This window comes from Adiantum capillus-veneris, chromosome 9, assembly GCF_014529385.1.
Source record: "Adiantum capillus-veneris isolate H3 chromosome 9, ASM1452938v2, whole genome shotgun sequence".
NCBI classification, from domain to species: domain Eukaryota; kingdom Viridiplantae; phylum Streptophyta; class Polypodiopsida; order Polypodiales; family Pteridaceae; genus Adiantum; species Adiantum capillus-veneris.
In genome coordinates this window covers 149,187,998-149,210,735 of record NC_140939.1, presented here as the reverse complement: position 1 = coordinate 149,210,735, position 22,738 = coordinate 149,187,998, and the positions used below count along the sequence as shown (strand labels likewise).

Here is a 22,738-nt window from a genome sequence, read left to right as displayed (position 1 = left end):
TTGTGAGCTTGTCTGTTGTATGACTGTGTGCTAGGAGCCTTTGTGGCTCGCACACGGCGCGTAGCAAGTCCCTAGCCTTGACAACAGACATGACGCCCGATGTCAAAAGTGTATGTGGGCTGTCTAGTGACAATTGTCGGGCTACTGTAAGTGCCAATGAGTGAGTTCTTTGAAGTGAGATTTGTATATACTTTAAACTCGTGTAAAAACTTTAAAAAGTTCAGCAAAACTCCAAAAAATTTCAGGTCTGAGCTCGTTCTAGCTTCTTGATGCCTTTGGATGCAGTTTTTTGCCCTAGACTAGCTCTCTCTACACCTAGTCTTCCTTACAGCATCCTGTTCGTGTTGATTTACACATAGTTGTGCGTGGTTTCAATTTTAAGGATTTCAGCACTTTTTTTGCAGAGTTTGAAATCATGTCTTTTGGAGTTGTGGTTTTGGAGTTATGGTATGTTCTCTACAACCTATAATGTATGGTAGCTTTGGGGCAAAACTATGTAGGTTGAATTGTGGAAACCCAAACGTCTTGTGGGTGATGTATGATTTGAAGGAGGAGTTTTAAAGTGGTTTTTGATGAAGGTGAAATTTTTGTTTGCAAGAGCATTGGTAGGCGTCCGTAATTCCGTGCCTAAACAAGTTTCTTCCTTCTTTGTGGCATAGTCTCTTGGGTGGGCGACAACCAATAAATTCCCATGGGGACTACTCTTGTTGGATTAATGATGTTTCAAAGGAGTTTACCAAAGCTTTTAGTGTTCTTTTTGTGCTCTTTCAACACTCTTGGGTGACATCGCTATAGAGGTGTTCCAATTTGTTTGTTTCCCAACAGTGTTTTGGTGCCTCCACTGAGGATCTTCTTCAAGTGACCCTCAATTGAGAGCTTTGATGTCTATGGTGATAGAGTTTCCAAGGTTCTATGATCATGTAGGTGAGGATGATGATGCATTCATTGAGAAGATGGAGTTTTGTTGTTTGATTGCAAATAAGGAAGATCCAATGATTATGCTCAAGATTTTGTTCTTTTGCTTGAAAGACGATGCAAGGACATGGTATGATGAGTATGAGTCTTGGTGGAAATCATATCAACCTTCACAAGTAATGACTTATCATGAGGTCAAGAAGGTCTTCCTTGAGAGGTTTAGTAAGGTAGAGGACCCAACGGATGTATGGCACTCCATTGAAGGACTTATGCAATGTGATGGTCAAAGTGTAGATGCCTTTGTCAAGGATTCAAGAATTCAATACTTCGTGGAAAAGATGGTGTGTTGCTTTGGGAAGTGATGCTCCTCCTCTTATTCTTAAAAAGTGTATGTTTATGCAAAGTTTGGGAAGTGATGCTCCTCCTCTTATGCTTAAAAAGTGTATGTTTATGCAAAGTTTGAGGGCTGATTTGACGTTAAAGGTTGAGCTTAAAAGGCCACTTACATTTGATAATGCAGTAAAGGTTGCAAAGCATAAGGAATGCAGTAAAGGTTGCAAAGCATAAGGAATGCAGTAAAGGTTGCAAAGCATAAGGAATGCAGTAAAGGTTGCAAAGCATAAGGAATGGAAACTAGAGAGAGTGAAGCAGCTTTGATTGCAAGAAGATATGAAGCCAAATGTATCTTATGTTTTAGACATAAATATGGACAATGTATGCAATGCAGACTTCCATGTTTCTCATTCTCTTGAGCATGTGAAAGAAGAATTCCATATGCACAATGAGATAAAAAAGAATGCTCAATGTATTCCATCTTTGTTGTTTAAGCACTTTGATGTCAACCTTCCTGTCAAAGATGATGATGCTAGGAAGATGGATGCAAGCAAGAAGGCTACCATGGTCATGAATGAGTCTCAAAAGCAAGGAAATGAGAAATTTGAGTATCCAAGTCACATGACTGATGCTTCTAATGTATATTCTAATGAAGAGGAATATGTTTGTGATACAAATGTGACTCTTGGGAGTTCTCTTTGTGTAGATGAAGTAGTCAAAGATCACATGATGGAGGTCAAGGAAGTTAGCAATGGGAAAGATGCTAATGTGTATGATAACGATTTTCAAGTATATGATTTGGGTGATTGTATGCAAAAGGGTGATGAAGAAACTAAGTATACTACTTGTGTTGTTTATGAGGACCCTATCAATGAGAAGCTTCATGGCGTGCATGATGGTGTGGGTGATCCTGCCTTAATTGATGAAGAGAACATTGAGGTTTTAAAAGATATGGAAAATGATGGAGATTCTCTTGTTATGCCTCATGTGAATATGGTTGATGCTACTTTGCTTGATCCTCTTGTTAAGGAGCCTAACGTATATATGGAAGATGGCTTACCTATCAAGCATGATATGGTTGAATTAAATAGAGGTTTAATGAAGAGTGGGGCGAATGAAATGGATATGCATGAGGATATAAAAATGGCTGAGGTAAAAGTTGAAGACTTTTTGGATGAGATGTTAAAGGCTTGCATGCTATAATGATGAAAGGGTCTTTCTATGTTGTATTTGTTGAGAGTCCTTTATGCCTAAAGAGGACTTGGATTCTACACATGGTTTGTGCTTTCATATTAGGAGTGGAAAAATTGATATGGCTGGTTTTTCTTCATGCATTTTGTGCTTATGTTGTATGGCCTTTTGATCCATGTGGGCAAGATTGTTATGCTACTGCTGAGCATGAATGCTCTAGCAGACTGGGGGGTTGGCAAACTATGTTGGGCGCATTTCTGACACCCTGTTTTTTGTAAATTTGTACATACGTACATGACTCCCGATGTCAAAAGTGTATGTGGGATTGCTTTTTGTGGGTTTTTTAGCTTGCTTTAGCAAGCACCATGCACTGCAAGTTGCTAGTCTAGTGTGACAATTGTCGGGCTACTGTAAGTGCCCATGAGTGAGTTTTTTGATGTGAAACTTGTATATACCTTAAACTCACGTACAAGCTTAAAAAAGTTCAGCAAAACTCCAAAAAATTGCAGGTTTGAGCCCATTCTGGCTTCTTGATGCCTTTGGATGCAGTTTTTTTCCCTCGTCTAGCTCTCTCTACACCTAGTCTTCCTGCTACAGCATCCTGTTCGCGTTGATTTTGCACATAGTTGTGCGTGGTTTCAATTTGAAGGATTTCAGCACTTTTTTTGCAGAGTTTGCAGAGATTTTTTGAAGTTTGAAATCATGTCTTTTGGAGTTATGGTATGTTCTCTACAACCTACAGTGTAAGGCTACTTTGGGGCAAAACTATGTAGGTTGAATTGTGGAAACCCATACATCTTGTGGGTGATGTATGATTTGAAGGAGGAGTTTTAAACTTTTCTTTGATGAAGGTGAAAGATTTGTTTTCAAGAGCATTGGTAGGCATCCGTAATTCTGTGCCTAAACAAGTTTCTTCCTTCTTTGTAGCATAGTCTCTTGGGTGGGCGACAGCCAATAAATTCCAAAGGGGACTACTCTTGTTGGATTAATGGTGTTTCAAAGGAGTTTACCAAAGATTTTAGTGTTCTTTTTGTGCCCTTTCAACACTCTTGGGTGACATCGCTATAGAGGTGTTCCAGTTTGTTTGTTTCCCAATAACGCGAAGCTGGTGGGTGTCGTGGAAACATGGTATAGGTGGGTGACGAAAACACTGTAGCAAAATAGAGTGCAAATGAAAAAGTAGGATGGAGGCGAACACATAGACCTGAGCTGGAGTAGTGGATGACGAGGACCAGCAATAGACCAGAAAGACGAGAGCATCATCGCTAACAAATCATTTTCATTGATTTGTCTATAGAGCAGTGATCATCAAATTTTCTTTACTAATTTAAACTCATCAATAAAAAGCCTTCTCATCTTGATTCGTCTACACACAAAAATTGAGCAATTAATAGTACCAACTTCTAGCATCTTTATATGCAGAAAGCAACCACTTCATGAGAAACATAGTCTCACTTTTCATGATATGATAAGCCTTTCAGCTCAATAGCTATTTAAGATCACAAGGATTTGGGTGAAAGAAATATTTGTTTGGATAAGTTATTGACCAAGTTCTGTATTCCATGTCACGAATATTTAGTACAACAAGATACTTGGACAGGTTAACCTAATCTCTACGTGCACATAACTCCTCTGTAAAGCAAGCACGTACACACGTAAAAAATGCAACATTCTGAGTGCTGTTTCCAATGAGTCTGCATTTGTCTGCAGTTTCTTCAAGGAACTTAAGCACCAAAGAATGAGACTAAGGATTGTAATACAATGTGGCCACCACAGGTCACTGCAATCGTAATCTCCTCCAACGAAGAAAAACTTACCTTTTGCATTGTGGAAAAGATATTTGCCCTTGCTTGCAAGCACTTATTGTGGGAGCAAATCACACCACCCATAACGTGCATGCAACACAACCTAGATCAACATAATGTCAATCGAGGACATAAATGACATGATAGGCGCACGAAGGCGATCTCTTTAGCTTGTCAGGCTGAGACCATCCCACGCATACAACACTCTATAACACTAACAAAACCACAATCTAGAATCTCACTGCTCTCGACTACACCACTCAACCCACATAAGCACAAACGGAAGGAAACTCACTAAACCATACCAGAATCGTGCAAAACTTAAGAAATTTTGAAAGTGTTTGAAATTGAAATCTATGAGTACCTATGCATAGCTTATGTCTCCACGATTCTAATGAATACTTGCATACAAAAAACAGACATTGTTTGATATACTTGCTGCCACAAATGGATCGTAGATGCACAAGCGTGTGTGCTCTATTCTGCGAGGAATGCTTAGCGTTGATGCGTAGTTCTCACCAAGCCTATCATGATGGTGCAGTTGGATCTCCAATGGGATGAACAAGCAGGGAGTAGCGCCATGATGAAGCTCACACTCTCTCTCTTCCTCTCTTACACACAATCGACGACAGCTTAAAACTTGATTATGATAAAATATTGTGAGTGCGCGAATGTGATGCACGTGTGGAGAGTGAGAAGGGGAGAGAGAGAGAGAGAGAGAGAGAGAGAGAGAGAGAGAGAGAGAGAGTACACAGGAATGTGGGGTGGAGCTCCCAAATCTCAATGTTTGAGCACAATGTGAGAATGAGTGAGAGCTCCTTATTCTTTGTATGTATAAAGAATAAGGAGGTAAATATGGGCGGCCAGACACTGGCCAATAGACACATGCAAAGCACGGTGAGGCCCACCGTCTTTGCCTAACATTCTCCCACTAAAGGCTCTGTGCCGATAAATAGCGAGAAGACTAGCCTACAACTAGTATATACAAGAGGTGAGAGAAGACGGCTCTCAACCTATGCCCACTGGCTCACTCTATAACCTCTCTAGAGTAGATGCAACATGCATACCACTAGGGCTAGAGCTACAATGACACTCCTGATGCAAGTATCGAGTGACGACTTACATGGCTCCACAATGCACATGCCAATATCAATCATCACACGACTAACAACTCCCACTGCAAATGCACCAATCTCATAGGCAAGATCAGGTCTCGAGACCAAAAGTTCAGACATGAGAGACCCCATGCACTATGTGTGCCAACCTATCCCTGTCAGCAACCTCAATGCCATATGCATCCTCATCTGGAACCACCTGACTATGCATCACCATATCAACATCGTCTGGCAAAGGCATATCTCCTGAGAATGATTGCAAAACCAAAAAATCAACACCATTGCAATCACACACAGCTGTCTAAAGGACACTTTCTCCCTCAAATGTATCAAATACATCATAGAGGAATGCATCGGTCTTTGGCTCAATTGATGTCACCTCAAATGATGATTGGCCAAGCTGTGCATCCCCAGAGATACCATTGTCTACGTGAATATCACCACAAGACAAATGCACAACTTGATCTCCATGCAGCACATCTGCAAAAGAGACATGCCTCGTCTCTCACTCCAAACATGGTTGCAAATACAAAGAGACTACACTCCCTTGTGTGTTAGAAATATGAAAAGGGTATACCAGACCATTCCTAGCACCTCTGGCTATCACCAATGATCCCCTATGCATCTGAAATGACCACTCTCCAAGTAGTACACAATGTACACTACTCTGCAACTAAGGCACTGAAATGAGACTTTGGCTGAGTCCTGGTATATATAACGTACATCTTGTAGCGTAAGAAACGCATTGCTAGGTAAAGACATGCATACATCTCTAGCACCCTCTATGTCATATGTTGAACCATCAGCAAGCTGCACACAACCAAGTCTCCCATTAGAGAAAGAGCAAAACAGATCACGACGTGGTGTCACGTCAAAAACTACATGCTTGTCTAGTAGAAAAGACGTAGACAATGTGCTATCTGAAGACACAAAGTAGTCTGAAGGCAAGCGAGACTCAAAAGTGACATGCCCATTACATGCATACTCTCTAGCATCTGTCCTCATAGTAGCACCATGCATCTGCCTCTTCCACTACCTCATATGCCTGAAGCAACGACACCTAAATATGCCCATTGTGGCCATAGTGCCAAAAAAATGTCAATAGCGATCGTGAGCGAGAATCACCTCTAACTTGAAGTGTCTTCATATCCATGCCAAAACTATGGCAAACAATGCTCGAGATCACAAGACTCTCCCACCCGAGAGAAAACCACTATCTCAAGCAAAGAAGGTGAGAAAATGGTCAAGCTCACTAGCCTCTGCAATAGCCTCTCCTCACTCCTACGAGAGTGGGTACAAGAACACCAAACCATGTCCAAATTGATAAAACCTGTCAAAAGTGAGAGTAAACACTCAATCACTATCAAAGTGGGAATATATCGACCACTGTACAAGATGGCATAACATTGCAAACTTCTATAGCGAGAAGGTGGGAAAAAACGAACAGAATTCTCTTTGCAAAATGAGTCAAAACTCAACGCAAACCACAAGCCAAAAAATTACAGATAACTGCCAGAGTGGGAGTCAACTCGACCACTAAACCATCAGAGAGTAAATTGCGGATACGCATAAACCATGGCGAGAAATCCTAGGAAAAGTTCTGCAGATTTTTCCCTAGAAAGTGAGCAAAAACTCAAAAAATCTCACCAAATACGCATGAAAATAGACACTCAATGTCGTAATAGCAAAATCCACAAATGGTCTACATGCAATGCCAAAAGCCTAGCAAACTGGTTCACTCTTGACCGAGTAGCTCTATGGACGTATACCTGTCCAAAAAACACTGCAAACCTGTAAACCTACTACCTACAAGCTATGTCTAGCTCAAACTATATCTGCATAATGCATACATAGCATGAAACTGCACAAGATCATGCTAAAAAGGCTCTCTGAAATGCCCCACATAGTCAAACAATGCGCATGAAACCGCATCCGGATTTGTAACGATCTAAAAGTCACATCCCAAAGTATCACTTGAATACACAAAAAAAATGTGAATTCTCTCTCAAATAGCACCACATTGTGCCATACATAGCCAAAGATACAAACCGCATCACTCTTTACATTGTAGGAATCAAACGGCAAAACCTTGATATATCGAGATTGTTTTGACAGGTTGCTGCAGAAAATTTAGCACTCAAAATTTCAAAATTCTAATATGACCAGCGCATTTGGAACATGCCAAAACCTCAGGGTAGATCCCTGAATCACATGTATCCACATCCGGGTGTGAGAGATATGCCAAAAACCTTTGTTTCGGGGCAAAAAACGTTGCATAAACTTGCAGCTGTTGCACTTGCTGTAATTCAGAACAGAATTTCAGAAAATGGGCATCACAAATCGCGTCTAGAATATGCCAAAACCCCAACCTAGACTCCTGGATCATATCCATCCGACTTCATGTGACGGAGATATGCAAAAAACACTGTTTTGGGAGCCAAAAACAACAAAAATGAGCTACAACACTTCTTGTTCTTGCTCTTTTTCTGCAAAATTTAGCAATGGCTTGTTACACAAGCTGAATATACATGCCTAAGCTGAGATCTAACACCGTCGAGCCGTATCCACCTCCACTGAGCTCAAGCCGCCATAGCCGAGCTCCGTCGCTTCTGTCTCGTCGGGAAGCCGTTGCACGTGCGTCGCCAAAGATCTGATACCAATTGTGAGTGCGCAAATGCGGTGCGTGTGTGGAGAGTAATAAGGGAGAGAGAGAGAGAGTACACAGGGGGTGGAGCTCCCAAATCTCATTGTATGAGCACAATGTGAGAATGAGTGAGAGCTGTACGTATAAAAAATAAAGGGATAAATGTGGGTGGCCGGACACTAGCCGACAGACACGGGAAAAGCACGGTGAGGCACACCGCCTTTACCTAACAAAGTTCTCTTTACAAAATGACTTAGGTACCTTATATACTAATACCCTAGGGCGGTCACTTTTTAGAATGTGTATGATATCACGTGAGTTAACTGGAGAGGATTATTAAAAGACCAAAATGTATTAAAATGTGTACATATAGAGGGGGGGTGGGGGTTTTTTAAATAGGCTCACAGTGTAAGTATAGTATGTATATTGGGGTATTATTAATTACCTCTTGAACGCACGTGATATAGGGGTCTTTTGATAAGTGACTGCCCCGGGACTAGTACTACCATAGGTTAAACCTAAAATAGAGTTCAAGGGGTTAAATGACTTTGTATTTACAATGTGGAAGTACCATTGCACCCCAACTTCTGCAACTAGACTACCTACTTATTACAAATAATGTTTATAACCATAATCCTCAACATTTTAGAACTCTCAAAAAATAAGGCTTTGTTGAGTTATGTCGTGTTGTTGACCTACAGGTCAACACTCCCCCCCTCCGAATTCATGTCATCCATGACATGACCTGGTTGTCAATTTTGATGCGGTCTTTCTTGTCGTTTTTGCTTGTTTCTCCTTGTAAGTGTGTGTGAGCTTGTGTGGATATGTGCTTTGTGCAAACTGTTGGCTTGACTCTTATCCTCATGGATAGATAAATCTCCATCCATCACTTGCTCCAGTAAATATGTCAATTCTGAGTATTTTTCATTCTCAGAAATAACTTCTACAATCTTCAACTTCTTTAGGCCAACTTGCACTTCCATACAAAGTCTATCTGTCATGCCAAATCTGGTGACAATTTTTTTGATTTGAGCTTCAAAAGACATTTCCAACATTTGATCCGCGTCATCAAGAACAATATATGTAACCCTTTGAAGGTTGGGTTGTCTAACATTTGTGTCTGCTCTTCTTCGTTGGGGACTCCTTTGTTCCTGCATCAAGGTGATCAAAGCTGCATTTGCCATTGTTAGCTTTTGTGTGATGTGTAAATCATTATAATACCTCTACTTGATACATCACTTAATTAAAGCCCGACAAACCCCAATTAATTCCCCAAGTTAGTCACTTGCTTCAAAAGGACCTTATTCAACATCATTCGCAATAGATGACCATCTATGAGCTATCATGGTCCATTTGTCCCCAAAATTCATATACATGATGTACAGAGGGTATGTAGATGGCTATCATGGCTTCAGATTTGAAAAAAATGCATCTTTGGCTAGGGGTTGGACTTCTATCCATGTTTAAAGAAAACAAAAAATAAAACCCTTAGCTTTTATCCTCTATTCATAGCTTCCTGGTAAAGTGTAGCTTGATTTAGACTTGCATTTGGCTTTACAAGCTAAACTTTTCGGATTTCAGTCTCGAGAAAGGATGTTGGGCATCTCTGGCACCGTATGTTCTTGTCAGCACTGGTAGTCCCATTTGTTTGTTAGGCTTCATTAAGTCACATACAAGATATAATATTTACAGTATAAAGATCTACTTCATGTATATGGCCTTGTAGTTTCATGAAATGTCTGATAGGCAACTTTACACTTGATGGGTGCTTTTGTTTAGTCGCATCATTAACTTTCTTTGTCCTTGTAGTCCATCCCGGAGTTTTATGTCCATTCTTAGTCATGTTTAGCCTCATGTTGTTGAAGGTGCTGATCGGCAGTTTTTTCTTACCTCTGACATTACCCATTGTGCGTATGGCTTTTGAGACATGCTTCGTGAAGTGTCGTCATTTTCTTGGATCTTCTTCATTTTGTACGGCGTGGCATCTCTTCAATCTTTTCTCCATATGGATTATGAACTTTTTAATTTTTATTTTTAAAAATCTCAAAAAACAATTGAATAAAACCAAAAATCAACTCAACAAAAATAAAAATCATTTGAATAAAATTATTTGAAGATTTACTTATCTGTTTGATGCTTCTTTGGGATCCATTTTACCCTTGTGGTTGGTTGTCGTATTTGGCATTGTTCCTTAGCACCGGATTCTGGATTGAAGTGAGTGACTTGCTCTCTTCTAACTGTATTATAACCATAGGAGGAATTGAAAGAATTCGAGGGACGGTGTAGTGATAGTAGTTTTATTGGTTTTCTTTGGGATCCACTTCTTTGTGGTTATTGGTTGTTTTGTTGATGATGCTCGTTTGAGAATCCATACTTGTCCTTGCTTCGTTTGTGTTTAAAAGAGACTTCTTTGGGATCCACCTTGTCTTTGTGTGAGTCTTCAGTGGTATTTGCTTCAACTCTTGTACTCTTGGTTGAGGACGAGATTCAGACTTTGGAAGTTGATACTTTAATCGTTTCGAAATCCAAATAAACTCCTGATCTCTTTGTGCTTGAATCAACTTCTTTGGAACCCACATCTAAGTTGCAAAAGCTTTTGAATTTGTGATTTTCATAGCCGTTCTTGCACACGTCTTGAGAAGGAATGTCTGTCAGCTCTGTGATTATTTCATCTCTCGTTATTGCTCTAGAAGGGAATCCAAGTGGCTCCCTCTTTCGAATTCTCGTAGGAATTCTCGTGTTTGATGGAGGTATCTGTGGTCCTTCATTGACCAAATATCCACCTCTTTCTAATGCAGTGTGTGGGTTTGTGCTTTCTAACAGCTCTGTATTCTTGTCCATACTTCTCAACGACTATAGACTTCCGACATATAAGAGCTTGTAATCTGTTAGCTCTTCTGGGTATGGCTATGAGCACCTATAAAGGTTGACCTCACTACCATCAATGTATCTATACAGTCCTTCACTCTCATGATTTTTCATCCAAACTCTCTCAATAATCTTGGTGTTTATAAATTGCAAGTTTGGAAGATCCATTATGGACGGATGCTCCTCTATCGCTCGCTGGGATTTTGAAGCTTGTATAAGTTGAGTTTGACTCTAAAGAGAACATGATCTTTGGGCTTAACAGCTCTAGCTTGATGTAAGATAGCTTATTCCAAAGTGTTCAAGTGCTTTGGTTAGGGAAAATTTAAAACTATGTCTAAAATCGCGATCGTTTTCTCACAATTCTCTCAATTTGTCAGTTTTAGACACCCCTAACTTTCAGATGAATTTTGAGGCCTTAAATGACGTTTTTTGGACATTGTCCAACAATGAATGACCCATAGGGTCTTTGATTGTTGTTTAGGGTTGACGATGAATCTTGTAGAGATACTTTGGAGCTTCGTTTTGATAAAAAATTTTTTTGAATCCGATATCTGTAGCTCAAGTTATGGCCAAAATAGTCAAACTTTGCATGGAGACTTCACACGCATATGATGTCTATTGGCTCAGAATTGCTCCAAACTTAACTATAGACTCTCCTTGATGTACTCTAACCACTCCAAGTCTCAGTTGCAAGTTTTGACTTCAAATTTGGGGCCTGAGACATCATACACGTGTGATGTCTTCTGTGCCAGATTGAAGTGACTTTTATCCCAAACACTCTTTATCACTCAAGCAGCTCTCAACAACTTTCAAAATTCAATTTGAACACTTTTTGTGCAAGTTATGATCACTACAAGCATGAACTTTGCCCAATTCTGTCTTTTGGCAGTTTTTAGCCCAAATGTGCTTCAAATGCAATGAAATTTTGGCTAAGGACTTCTTTTATGCTCTAGGATACTAGGGGATACTCAGATGTTTGATTTGACCCAGATCTGGCCTCTAAGACATCATACGCGTATGATGTCTTTTTGCTCAAATTTCACTTATGCTTCTACCCAAGGAACTCCTTGATGCATACAACAAGAATATGTGATCGCAACAAATTTTGAATACCAAAATTGCTCAAAATCACCACTTTTTCACCTTTACCTTCTTGTATATATAAAAATCTTGTTAAATACAAAAGTATGTGTCCAAATGAGATGAAATTTTGCAAGCAAGCTTAACTCATTTTTTCCCACCCCCCTGTGTTGTCAAAAGTGCAATTGGACTGTCAGATCTAGCCTTGAGAAATCATACGCGTATGATGGCTATGTGCTCAGAATTGGCCCAAACTTGGTCTGTAAGCTTGCTTTGTTGTGCTTAACACATTGGTAAGCTGTTTCAATTTTGGTCCCTAAAAGGGCCCTTTAGACATCATATGCGTATGATGTTTAGCTGGTGAGTTTAAAGTGAATTTCACTCCACAGGTTTGTTACCATATACATGTGGTAGTGATGTGTGTGAACACACTAGGACCGCCGGGGCATTTTTTCCCTCTTTAGGAGGTTTTTTCCCCCGAGCATTGTATATACGCCCATCACTCTAGGGCTATCTATCTTTCCATTGCACACTAAGTAACACACTCTCTATTGTGTGCCTTGAGCTTCCTTCGTCTTCTCCAAGCTGTGTGTGTTTCTCTGCAACCCTAATTCCAACAATTGGTATCAGAGCAGGTCACGTCCTCCCGGGCTTAGTCGCCACCTGCTCCAGCACACGCCTGCTCACTTTCTCCGATTTCAGTGAGCTTTGGCGAGCGTTCGCAGGTCGACAATTATTTTGGGAAAGCTCGAAGAGCAGGGTCTGCTCAGAATTTTGATTTTGGCTCATTTCGGCCTCCGTTTCCACTACAGGCAGTACTGCACAGGCTATTTTGTCATTTTGTGCAGAATTTCTGTCAGTGCCGTTTTTTGCATAACAGGTGCCTTATAGTCTTCTACGGTTTGTGCTATATAGCACAGGTTATTCCCGCTCCGTTTCTCCTATTTTTGGGCAGTTTTCACATCAGGTGCAGCATTTACCATGGCTGACAACAACAACACAGATGTGTTCAAGATGTTTGCTGCCGAGGATAGGTTGGATGGGGACAACTACCCTATGTGGGCTTATATGATGCAACATGTTCTTGTGTCAAAAGGTCTCTGGAACATTGTGCAGGGCATTGATGTACGTCCTGGTTCTGAGGATGTAGGCGATGTTGAGGATGTTGCAGGTCTTGCTGCAAGGATTGCAGTTGTTAGAGTTGTTTTGCCTACGGCAGAACAAGCTCGTTGGGATGTTAAGGATGCGTAGGCCCATGCATTGATTGCGTTGTCTGTGAAGTGCACCATTGTTCCTCACATCCGTTCAGCAAAATCTGCAAAACAGGCTTGGGATATTTTAGCAGGTCTTTATGCAAGCCGCAATGAGGCTAAAATTGCTTTGCTGCGTAAAGAGCTGGAGTCGAAGATTATGCATGAGGAAGATGATATGGACACTTTCCTTGCTAGTGTCAAGGATATCAATGAGCAGCTTATTTCTGCAGGTGAAGTCATTTCAGACAGTTCCCTTGTGCAGACTGTTCTTGATGCCTTACCAGATTCCTACCAGAATTTTGCTAGTACTTGGAGACTTATGACCCAAGGAAAACCAGAAGTTGTCAAGTTTGATGCATTATGCACATTGCTGTTGCAAGAGTCACTGTCCAAAGAAAACAGGACTAGATAGCGTGTAGTTGAACAGGCTTTTATTGCTTCTCAAAGAAAGGGTGGTAACAGTAATGAAGCCACTTCTTATGGTTCTGCTGCGAGTGGAAAAAATTATGTTCCTAATGCTTCTGCTGGCAGCACTTCGTCTGGCAATTCTGGTGATAAGGGAAAGAGAAGATGCGTTGCCATTATTGTAAAGCAAATGATCACTTGATCAAGTCGTGTCCTAAGTTGAAGGCCAAAGAGGCTAAGAAGAAAGAGGGTGGTTCCACTGCAAATGCTGGTTCCACTACAAATGCAGCCATTGTTGAGTCTTCTGTGAAAGGAGACTGTAATGCTGATGTTGATGCAGAATGGGCTTTTAGTGCAGAGTGCACTTACAATCCTGCTGTCCATGATGCATGCTTGTCAGTTGCTGCAGATTCACATGTGTGGTATTTCGACAGTGGTGCTACAAAGCACATTACCTCACATCGTGAATTGTTTACCTCTCTCGAGTCTGTCCCTCACTGCTGCTAATGGCAGTTCCTTCACACTTGTTGATGCACTTTATGTACCTGGGATCAAGAAGAATCTCTTGTCCGTATCCGCACTTGCTAGACTTGGACTTGTAGTCAAATTTGTGGATGACAGATGTACAGTTCATGATCTTAGTTTTGGTGATGAAATTGTTGCATCTGGCCTTTTGTGTCGTGGGCTGTATAAGCTCACTTTGTATGACAAGTGTGGACAAAATTTTGCAAATGCTGTTGCAGATTCGAGGGCTATTTCAGATGCAAAACTTTGGCATGCACGTTTTGGTCATCTGAATTTTGCCAGTTTGCTGCGTTTGCAAAAATCTGATATGGCTGCTTCTTTGCCACCTCTTGAAGCACCTGTCAAACATGTTTGTGAAGGCTTTATTTTGGGTAAGATGCAGCGTTCCAAATTTCCAAAGGATGGGTCAGTTCGGGCCATATGCAGGTTGTAGCTTGTGCATAGTGATGTTTGTGGGCCCATGCAAACTCCGTCCTTGGGCAATTACCTGTACTTCGTGACTTTCATTGATATTACTCCAGGCATGCATGGGTATTTCCGCTTAAAGCGAAGTCCGAAGTTTTTATGTGCTTCAAACAATTTCTGGCTATGGCTGAAAATGTCTCGAAATGTACTATGGGCACCCTCCGTTCCGATCGAGGAGGGGAGTATATGTCTCATGAATTTAATGCATTTTTGGCTAGTCGTGGGATAAAACACCAATGTACAGTGCCTTATACACCTCAGCAAAATGGTGTTGCTGAGAGGAAAAACAGGTCACTTACGGAAATGGCACGATGTATGGTCAAAAGTCAAGCTTTGCCGCATTCTTTTTGGCTTGAGGCCATCATGTGTGCCACTTATGTACTTAACAGGTGTCCTACGAAAGCTTTGCATTCTATTACTCCATATGAAGCATGGCATGATAGAAAGCCTTCTATTGAGCACATGCGTGTTTTTGGCTGTTTGGGATATGCTTTGGTGCCACAAGTGCAGCGCAAAAAATTGGATGATAAGGCTGTCAAATGTATTTTTGTTGGTTATAGTGCTGAAAGCAAAGGTTACAGGTTGTATCATCCGCAAACAAAACGTGTTCTGGTTTCTCGGGATGTAGTGTTTGTGGAAGATTCTGTTCAGCCCTTGGTGTCATGTACTAGAGACAGTGATGTAAGCTCACATGACATTTATGACAATTTTTTGCCTCTTTTCAGTGGTGGAAATACGAATGTAAGTTCCAATGAGGCAAATGTACAGCCTATGGGGGTTTCTGAAAATGTTCTAGATCAGGCTATTACTGATGTAGATGTACATGATGTACTTGATGAGGAAAGGGCTGAAAATGAGCAAGCTAGAGGTATGCCAAAATGGCTGGTGCACACTTTGCGTGACAGTAAATTGGATGCACCTTTGTCTAGTCGTACTCGTTCAGGCTCTCGCCATGCATCTTATACATCAGATTGTTATGCTTTGGCTGTGTCTAGCTTACATGATGTTGAGGAGCCTCTGTCTTTTGATGAAGCACAGAATTCAGAAAATTGGATGGCTGCCATGCAATCTGAATATGATGCTCTTATAGAAAATGACACATGGACTTTATGTGATTTGCCTCCTGGCAAAAAGGCCATTGGTACGAAGTGGGTTTACAAGTTAAAACGCAAGCCGGATGGTGAGATCGATCGCCATAAGGCTCGACTTGTTGCAAAGGGTTATGCACAGCAAAAAGGCATAGATTATGAAGAGACTTTTGCTCCCACTTGTCGTATGACTACTGTACATTTTCTATGTGCATTGGCAGCTCATTTTGGTTGGGATGTACATCATTCAAACATTGTTACTTCTTTCTTGAATGGTGACATATTTGAGGAAGTTTATGTAACGCAGCCTCGCGGTTTTGTCATAAAAGGACAAGAGGACAAAGTGTGCAAATGTAACAAGGCTTTGTATGGGTTGAAGCAATCTCCTCGTGCTTGGTATGAGAAAGCTGACACTCATTTGTTCAAACAAGGCTTTCGTAACAGTCCAACAGAAAGCACATTGTATGTAAAGCGTGAGGGTGATGTATTTCTCATAGTGGTTCTTTATGTTGATGATTTGCTGATCACTAGACCAAATGAGAGACATATTTCTGAATTTAAGGCTGATTTGAATGCTACTTTCAAGATGAAAGATTTTGGGTTGTTGCAGCATTATTTGGGCATACAGTTTAAGCAGTGTGATGGTGGTATTTCTTTGTGTCAGAAAAGTTACATAGAGACATTGCTATGTAAGTTTGGACTTGAGGATTGCAAACCTATTGCCACTCCCATGGAAACAGGTTTGAAGTTGAGTCTACATGATGCTGGCGATCCTGCTGATGTCACTCTTTACCAAACTGCTGTTGGCTGCCTCATTTATGTATGCAACACGAGGCCGGATATTCAGTTTGCAGTCTCACAAGTCAGTAGATTTATGCATAGCCCAGGGTCTAAGCATTGGCAGGCTGTCAAGAGAATTTTCCGCTACCTTAGTGGCACTTTACATCTTGGCTTGTTTTATCCCAAGGGGGGATCATTGCCGCCAGACTTACATGCTTTTTCGGACTCAGATTGGGCTGGTTGTTTTGACACGCGAGTGTCCACAAGTGGTTTTTGTTTCATGCTTGGCAGTTAATGTATATCATGGTTGAGCAAGAAACAAACTACTGTGGCCACTTTGCGTTGTGAGGCTGAGTACAGAGCAGTCTTCACAGCTACGATTGAGTGTGTATGGCTCAGACGCCTTATGGCTGATTTGGGTGTTGGACAGGACACTGCCAACACTATCTACACTGACAGTCAGAGCGCATTGGCAGTTGCGAGGAACCTAGTTTTTCATGCTCGCACAAAGCACATTGAGGTGCATTACCACTGTGTCAGGGAGAGGCTCTCAGCAGGAGACATCAGCTTGGCTTATGTGCCAACACAGGACAACCTTGCAGATCTTTTCACAAAGGCATTGTCTCGTGAGAAGCTTGAAGCTTTCCGCAAAGCTTTGGGCTTACTCCCCTTTGTGGACTGATCATGTCCTCAGGGCATGGCACTTCCCTTTACTCACGTGCCAGCTCTCGTTCACCGCATCACTCCAGAGGGGGATTTATTCCCATATACATGTGGTAGTGATGTGTGTGAACACACTAGGACCGCCGGGGCTTTTTTTCCCTCTTTAGGAGGTTTTTTCCCCCGATCATTGTATATACGCCCATCACTCTAGAGCTATCTATCTTTCCATTGCACACTAAGTAACACACTCTCTATTGTGTGCCTTGAGCTTCCTTCGTCTTCTCCAAGCTGTGTGTGTTTCTCTGCAACCCTAATTCCAACAAGATTCCTCAAAACACGAGCAACTCACAAAAAGTTTCAAAATTGACTTTGACCACTTTTTGTGCAAGCTATGATTAATTTAATCCTTTACTTTGCCTAGATGCATTTTATGGCCTTTGCAAGCCCAAAAATGCTTCAAATTCAATGAAATTTGGCATATATGCTTCCTACATGCTCTAGATCACAAGGGTGCACCTAGTTGTAACTTTTGACCTCAAATCTGGCCTCTAAGACATCATATGCGTATGATGTCCAAGTGGTTAGAATGGACTTCTATTTCTACCCAAGGTACCCTTGATGTGTACAATAAGAATATGTGATTACAACAAATTTTGGATGTCAAAATTGGACAAAATCACCAGTTTTTGACAAGGAAATCCCCAAAAGATTGAATTATCCTTAACTCTCAATCTATAAGCCCAAGTGAAATGAAAGTTTTTGTATGTGCTCAACACAATATGCAAAAGATGGATATACTGTCAAAAGTTCAAATTTGTTGCCGGAGCGAATCACACCACCGAGAAAGTGCATGCAACACAACCTAGATCAATATAATGTCAATCGAGGACACGGATGACATGATAGGCACACGGAGGTAATCTCTTTAGCTTGTCAGGTTGAGACCATCCCACGCATACAACACTCTGAAAGGCTAACTAAACCACAAGCTAGAATCTCACTGCTCTCGACTACACCAGTCAACCCACGTACGCACAAATGGAAGGAAACTCACTAAACCATACCAGAATTGTACAAAACTCAAGGAACACCATCCCCTCACTAGGATACACCTGTCCTAAAGCCTCTACACTCAAAACCCTCACTCTAGAGCTATCTGTGAAAAATGCGTATAAAGACAGAGTAGCATTTTGAAAGTGTTCGAAACTAAAATCTATGAGTACCTATGCGTAGCTTATGTCGCCAGGATTCTAATGACTACACGCAAAAAACAGACATCATTTGATATACTTACTATCGCAAATAGCTCGTACATGCGTGAGCACGTCTACTCCGTTTCGCGACGAGGAATGCGTGGCGTTGATGCGTAGCTCTCACCGAGCCTATCATGATGGTGTAGTCGGATCTCCAATGTGATGAACAAGCGGGAAATAGCGCCAAGATGAAGCTCACGCTCTCTCTCTCTCTCTCTCTCTCTCTCTCTCTCTCTCTCTCTCTCTCTCTCTCTCTCTCTTCCTCTCTCACACACACTCGATGGTAGCTTAAGACTTGATTATGATAAAAGTTATCTTTACAAAATGACCTAGGTACCTTATATACTAAGGCTACCATAGGTTAAACCTAGAATAGAGTACAAGGGGTCAAATGGCTTTGTATTTACAATCTGGAAGTGTCATTGCACCCCGACTTCTGCAACTAGACTCCCTTCTATAACCAAAATCCACAACATTTCATAACTCTCAAACAATAAGGCTTTGTTGAGTTATGTCGTGCTGTTGACCCACGGGTCAACAACACTGCACTGGAAAAAATGGACTGCATCAAACCACAAGCCTTTACTATGTCTATATGTATGACATTTACAATTCAAACTGTCTGGTAGAGCCATCTTCTTAGTGTGCGTGTGTATGTGCATGCACACACATGACAGGCACATATATTTGTGCTCATGTCGATATTTATATAAAGCATGTCTACTCGCATATATGCGTGCATCTATACATATATATACATGTAAACGTGAAATACACACATACAAAGATGGTAATTCGACATGCCTTCTACTCACAAAGTTACCCATAAATAGCCCACAAGAATTAACTTTTGCATTCTGTGATAACAAACTAACAGTTATGCTATCTTGGTTGCAAGCTATATTGTGCACGCAAGTCACAATCGCTACCACAATACTGACTCAACACAATTCTTTCACAATAGTTTGGTAGTACATGTTGAGGCAATTTTTTATCAAAGCTCCTCACTGCCCTTTAATTGACTGTATATAGATGCTCTAGCCATGGATTGCATTGTTGTAAATCCGATAGAGAAGTTTGAGGCGACCTTGCCGTTCATCTACCTTTCATCAACTCTCTATAGTGAGAGAGAGAGAGAGAGAGAGAGAGAGAGAGAGAGAGAGAGAGAATTGTGTGCCCTTTACTTATGAAGACAACAAGATATAAAGAAAAATGCATGTTATAGTGTTGTGCGGGCCTCCTAAACAAAGCAATCTGATTGGGCGAGGCGTCAATGCATGGTCACGTGAGGCTTAGTTATCTGTAAGCCTCGCCAGACTTGAAGATTGCAGGACGACGGTTCAAAAGGCGACGGGGAAGCACCGATAGTGAGAAAGAGGGTGAGGCACAGAAAGGAGAGAGAAACAAGGATATTGCAACCGGCAAAAGCAACGGGCATAGTTTTCCAACTATGCTGAAAAAGGCATAGTGACACAAACTAAGCCCGTAAAAAGCTGCATGCTCAGTCATGCTATCAGAAATGTTACGGCCAACTAAGCCTCGCGTGACCATAGCCTTAGCAATATACATAGTTTCCTACTTGCCAACATGTATGAATAACATATCGAACTAACGACGATAACTCAGTTGCTCTCATTATTTCGTTAGTACGTCCATCTCCATCTGTTCCTGCGCCAAAGCACTGGTAAACTGCCAAATTATGCCAGGAGCCTCTGCACAAGGAAAGTATGTTTTGTGATCTATAGACATTGGCAAAGCTGTGGTCAGGAGAGTGGACGGAAGCTTGGGAGGGGGAACATGGCTGTGCTATACTACCTTGCAGGCTGGAACCAGTCGTCGTCACTTTCGGCCAGTCGATCACTAAGGGAGTCGTCAATATTATTGGTGTGAAAGGAGCTATAGGTGGGTGAGGGGTAGTATGAGCCACTCAACGATGAGCTAGGTCAGGCAAGAGCGAGAGGAAAAGATGTAAACAACGGAGGCAATGCTTGCAAGATAGGAGCAAGATTTGGCCATGTGAGGTGAGGGAAGGGGCAGAATAGAACTGGGTAGAGCGGGCCAATCAATACCAAGACAGTTCAATTGTTCATAGCTCCTCTCGCGGTTCTCTCATCCTCTATGTGTCTCACTTTCTCTGTCTCATTCTTGCAAGGAGATGGTTCGGGTGGAATATACATGATTGCTGGTTGTCTCACAAGCGCAGTGGTTGGAAAGACATATAAATTTGTGAGGCCTCACAACTGGTGCAGGTTGCTGGAGGGGGGAATATGGAGGGGCGAGAATTGGCCGTACATGTGTGGGTGTGTGTGTGCAGCCAGCAGGGAGGGGACAAAACGGAGTGCCCGCCAATCAAGACCCAGATAGTTCGATTGTGCATGCCTAGTTCTCATTCCCTCCCCCCCGCTCTCTCTCATCCTTGCAAGCAGCTGGGTCGGCTGGATCATATGCGTCGATGGCTGGTTTCCTCACAGGGGCAGTGCCTACGAAGGTATTACTCGTGAGGCTAGTTGATTGCCTCACACACGCAGGTCGAAGGAAGGGGGGCGGGCGGGGGGGATTGAGGTGCAAGGAGAACGTTGAGCAGGTGCAATAGCGGTCAGGAGGGAGACGACAGGAGGGAGACGAGCCTCAAGACTATATGCACATAAGGGGACTCGTGGGATCCACGGCGCGGAACTTGGGCATGGGTCGCGAGGCGATCTTGGCTGTCCATGTGGTGCGGGCGGTGACGGGCAAACCCGGCGAAAAGGTGAGGGCACACCGGATGTCGAAAAATGGCTGATGAGATGCCACGTGGATTACGCCGATGCCACGTGCTCTTTACTTTCCACGTCACGGGTGATGATACTTTCCACATCACGGGTGATGATTGGCATTTATGGGACTGAAAGGGGGGTTTATGAAGCATTTTGAATTGGAAAAAGATTTGCAGGCGTGAGATGGCGGAGACATGCGCACATGTAAAAAGATAAACCCAGGCATCTGGACAGGGAGAGGAGGCGTGTGTTTTGCATTGACGAGGATGGACGCCTCCACCATTGGAGGCGTTGGGGGGCCTTGGGGGTGGGAAACAAATGGGTGGTCTTTGCAGCTACAAGGTATTGATAGGTTCGAGGGTCTCAATGGCGCTTGCAATGAGTTAGAGGGGGATGCAGAGGACACTTCATGTGGCGATGGACACTCATGCAGTACGCATGACGTGGAAGATTTCTTTGAAGAGCATCAAAGTGTACATTTGGATGCATTTGCTCTAGGTACTTCGCGTTTGATAGGCAAACATACAACCTTATGATAGCTTCTATAGAAAGTGGCCAAGAAATTACCATAGGTGCTCTCAAAGCCCAGGACAAGAGAGGCTTACTAGACTTAAAAAAACGGGCAAGGATTAAAGATTCGTTCCAGGTAGTGGTTGATCAAGGTGGGTCCATGTGTCTTGCTATTGGGAATGGAAAGTTGATTGCATGCATAGAAGATTGGGAGTGCATTGTTTTCGCATGCCACTCAAACGACCATTTGTGGCGCTTGCAAGCAACCATGACAGCCATTGCATGTATGTGGTGCACAAATATTAAGCGGCATGGAATCCCACTTGCTTATGTGAAGGAGTTTTTGGACTTGTGTGTTTGTGGATCATTGCCTAGTTTGAGGGAATTGCAGGCATATGATACTACTTCCACAGAACAGTGCCCGGGTTTACGAGACAGACAAAAGATTGGGGACAAGGGTGAAGGTGGGATTGAGGAACATACAATGCCGAAGGATGATGTTAAAGATGTGATAAACACTGTTGCCATCAAGCACAAGGCTAGATTGGTAAAGCGCCAATCATTTTCTAGTGGCTTCATTCAACTTGTGTGTCATCAACATGGGGAGGCACGAAGAGTGGGGCACGATCATTCAAGATTGCGCACAGCAAAGAAGTGTGGATGCACGTTTAGAGTCATCATTTAACATTCCCATGATATAAAGGAAAGTGTAAGAACAAGGGTTCATGTTGGGCACAAAGGTCATGTGCCGGGATCACGTGAGGATCTTTATCACTTGCTTGTGCATCCTACTGTGAGGAGACGATGCATAGGGATTTGTTTGATGTTGGAACATGCCGCCATGTCGCCAAGATGAGTGTCTCCAAGAAGATTTTCCACTTTAACATGGCATTGCCGATAGAGCAAGTGTCGCATTGATTCTTCATGATAGCAAAGGAAATTCAAATGACGTCATATCAGCTCCGAATCGAAGGTAAAGCCTTGAACGTTTCCTTCTTGGGATAATCATAGTTTTTCCAGGGTTTATCTATCAATTGGCCTGAGTTTACATGTTACTATGTTTGGTGTCACTTAAAATTGTTTTTCAAT

General features: G+C 42.1%; 1 protein-coding gene across 1 annotated transcript; it reads left to right on the top strand.

Annotated features, from left to right (window-relative positions):
- Positions 1-21,405: 21,405 nt before the first annotated feature.
- Positions 21,406-22,334, top strand: LOC147451356 (uncharacterized). Its single transcript, XM_086520912.1, has 2 exons — positions 21,406-21,637; positions 21,688-22,334. The coding sequence occupies exons 1-2, from the start codon at positions 21,406-21,408 to the stop codon at positions 22,332-22,334; spliced, it is 879 nt and encodes a 292-aa protein (XP_086377038.1).
- Positions 22,335-22,738: the final 404 nt, after the last annotated feature.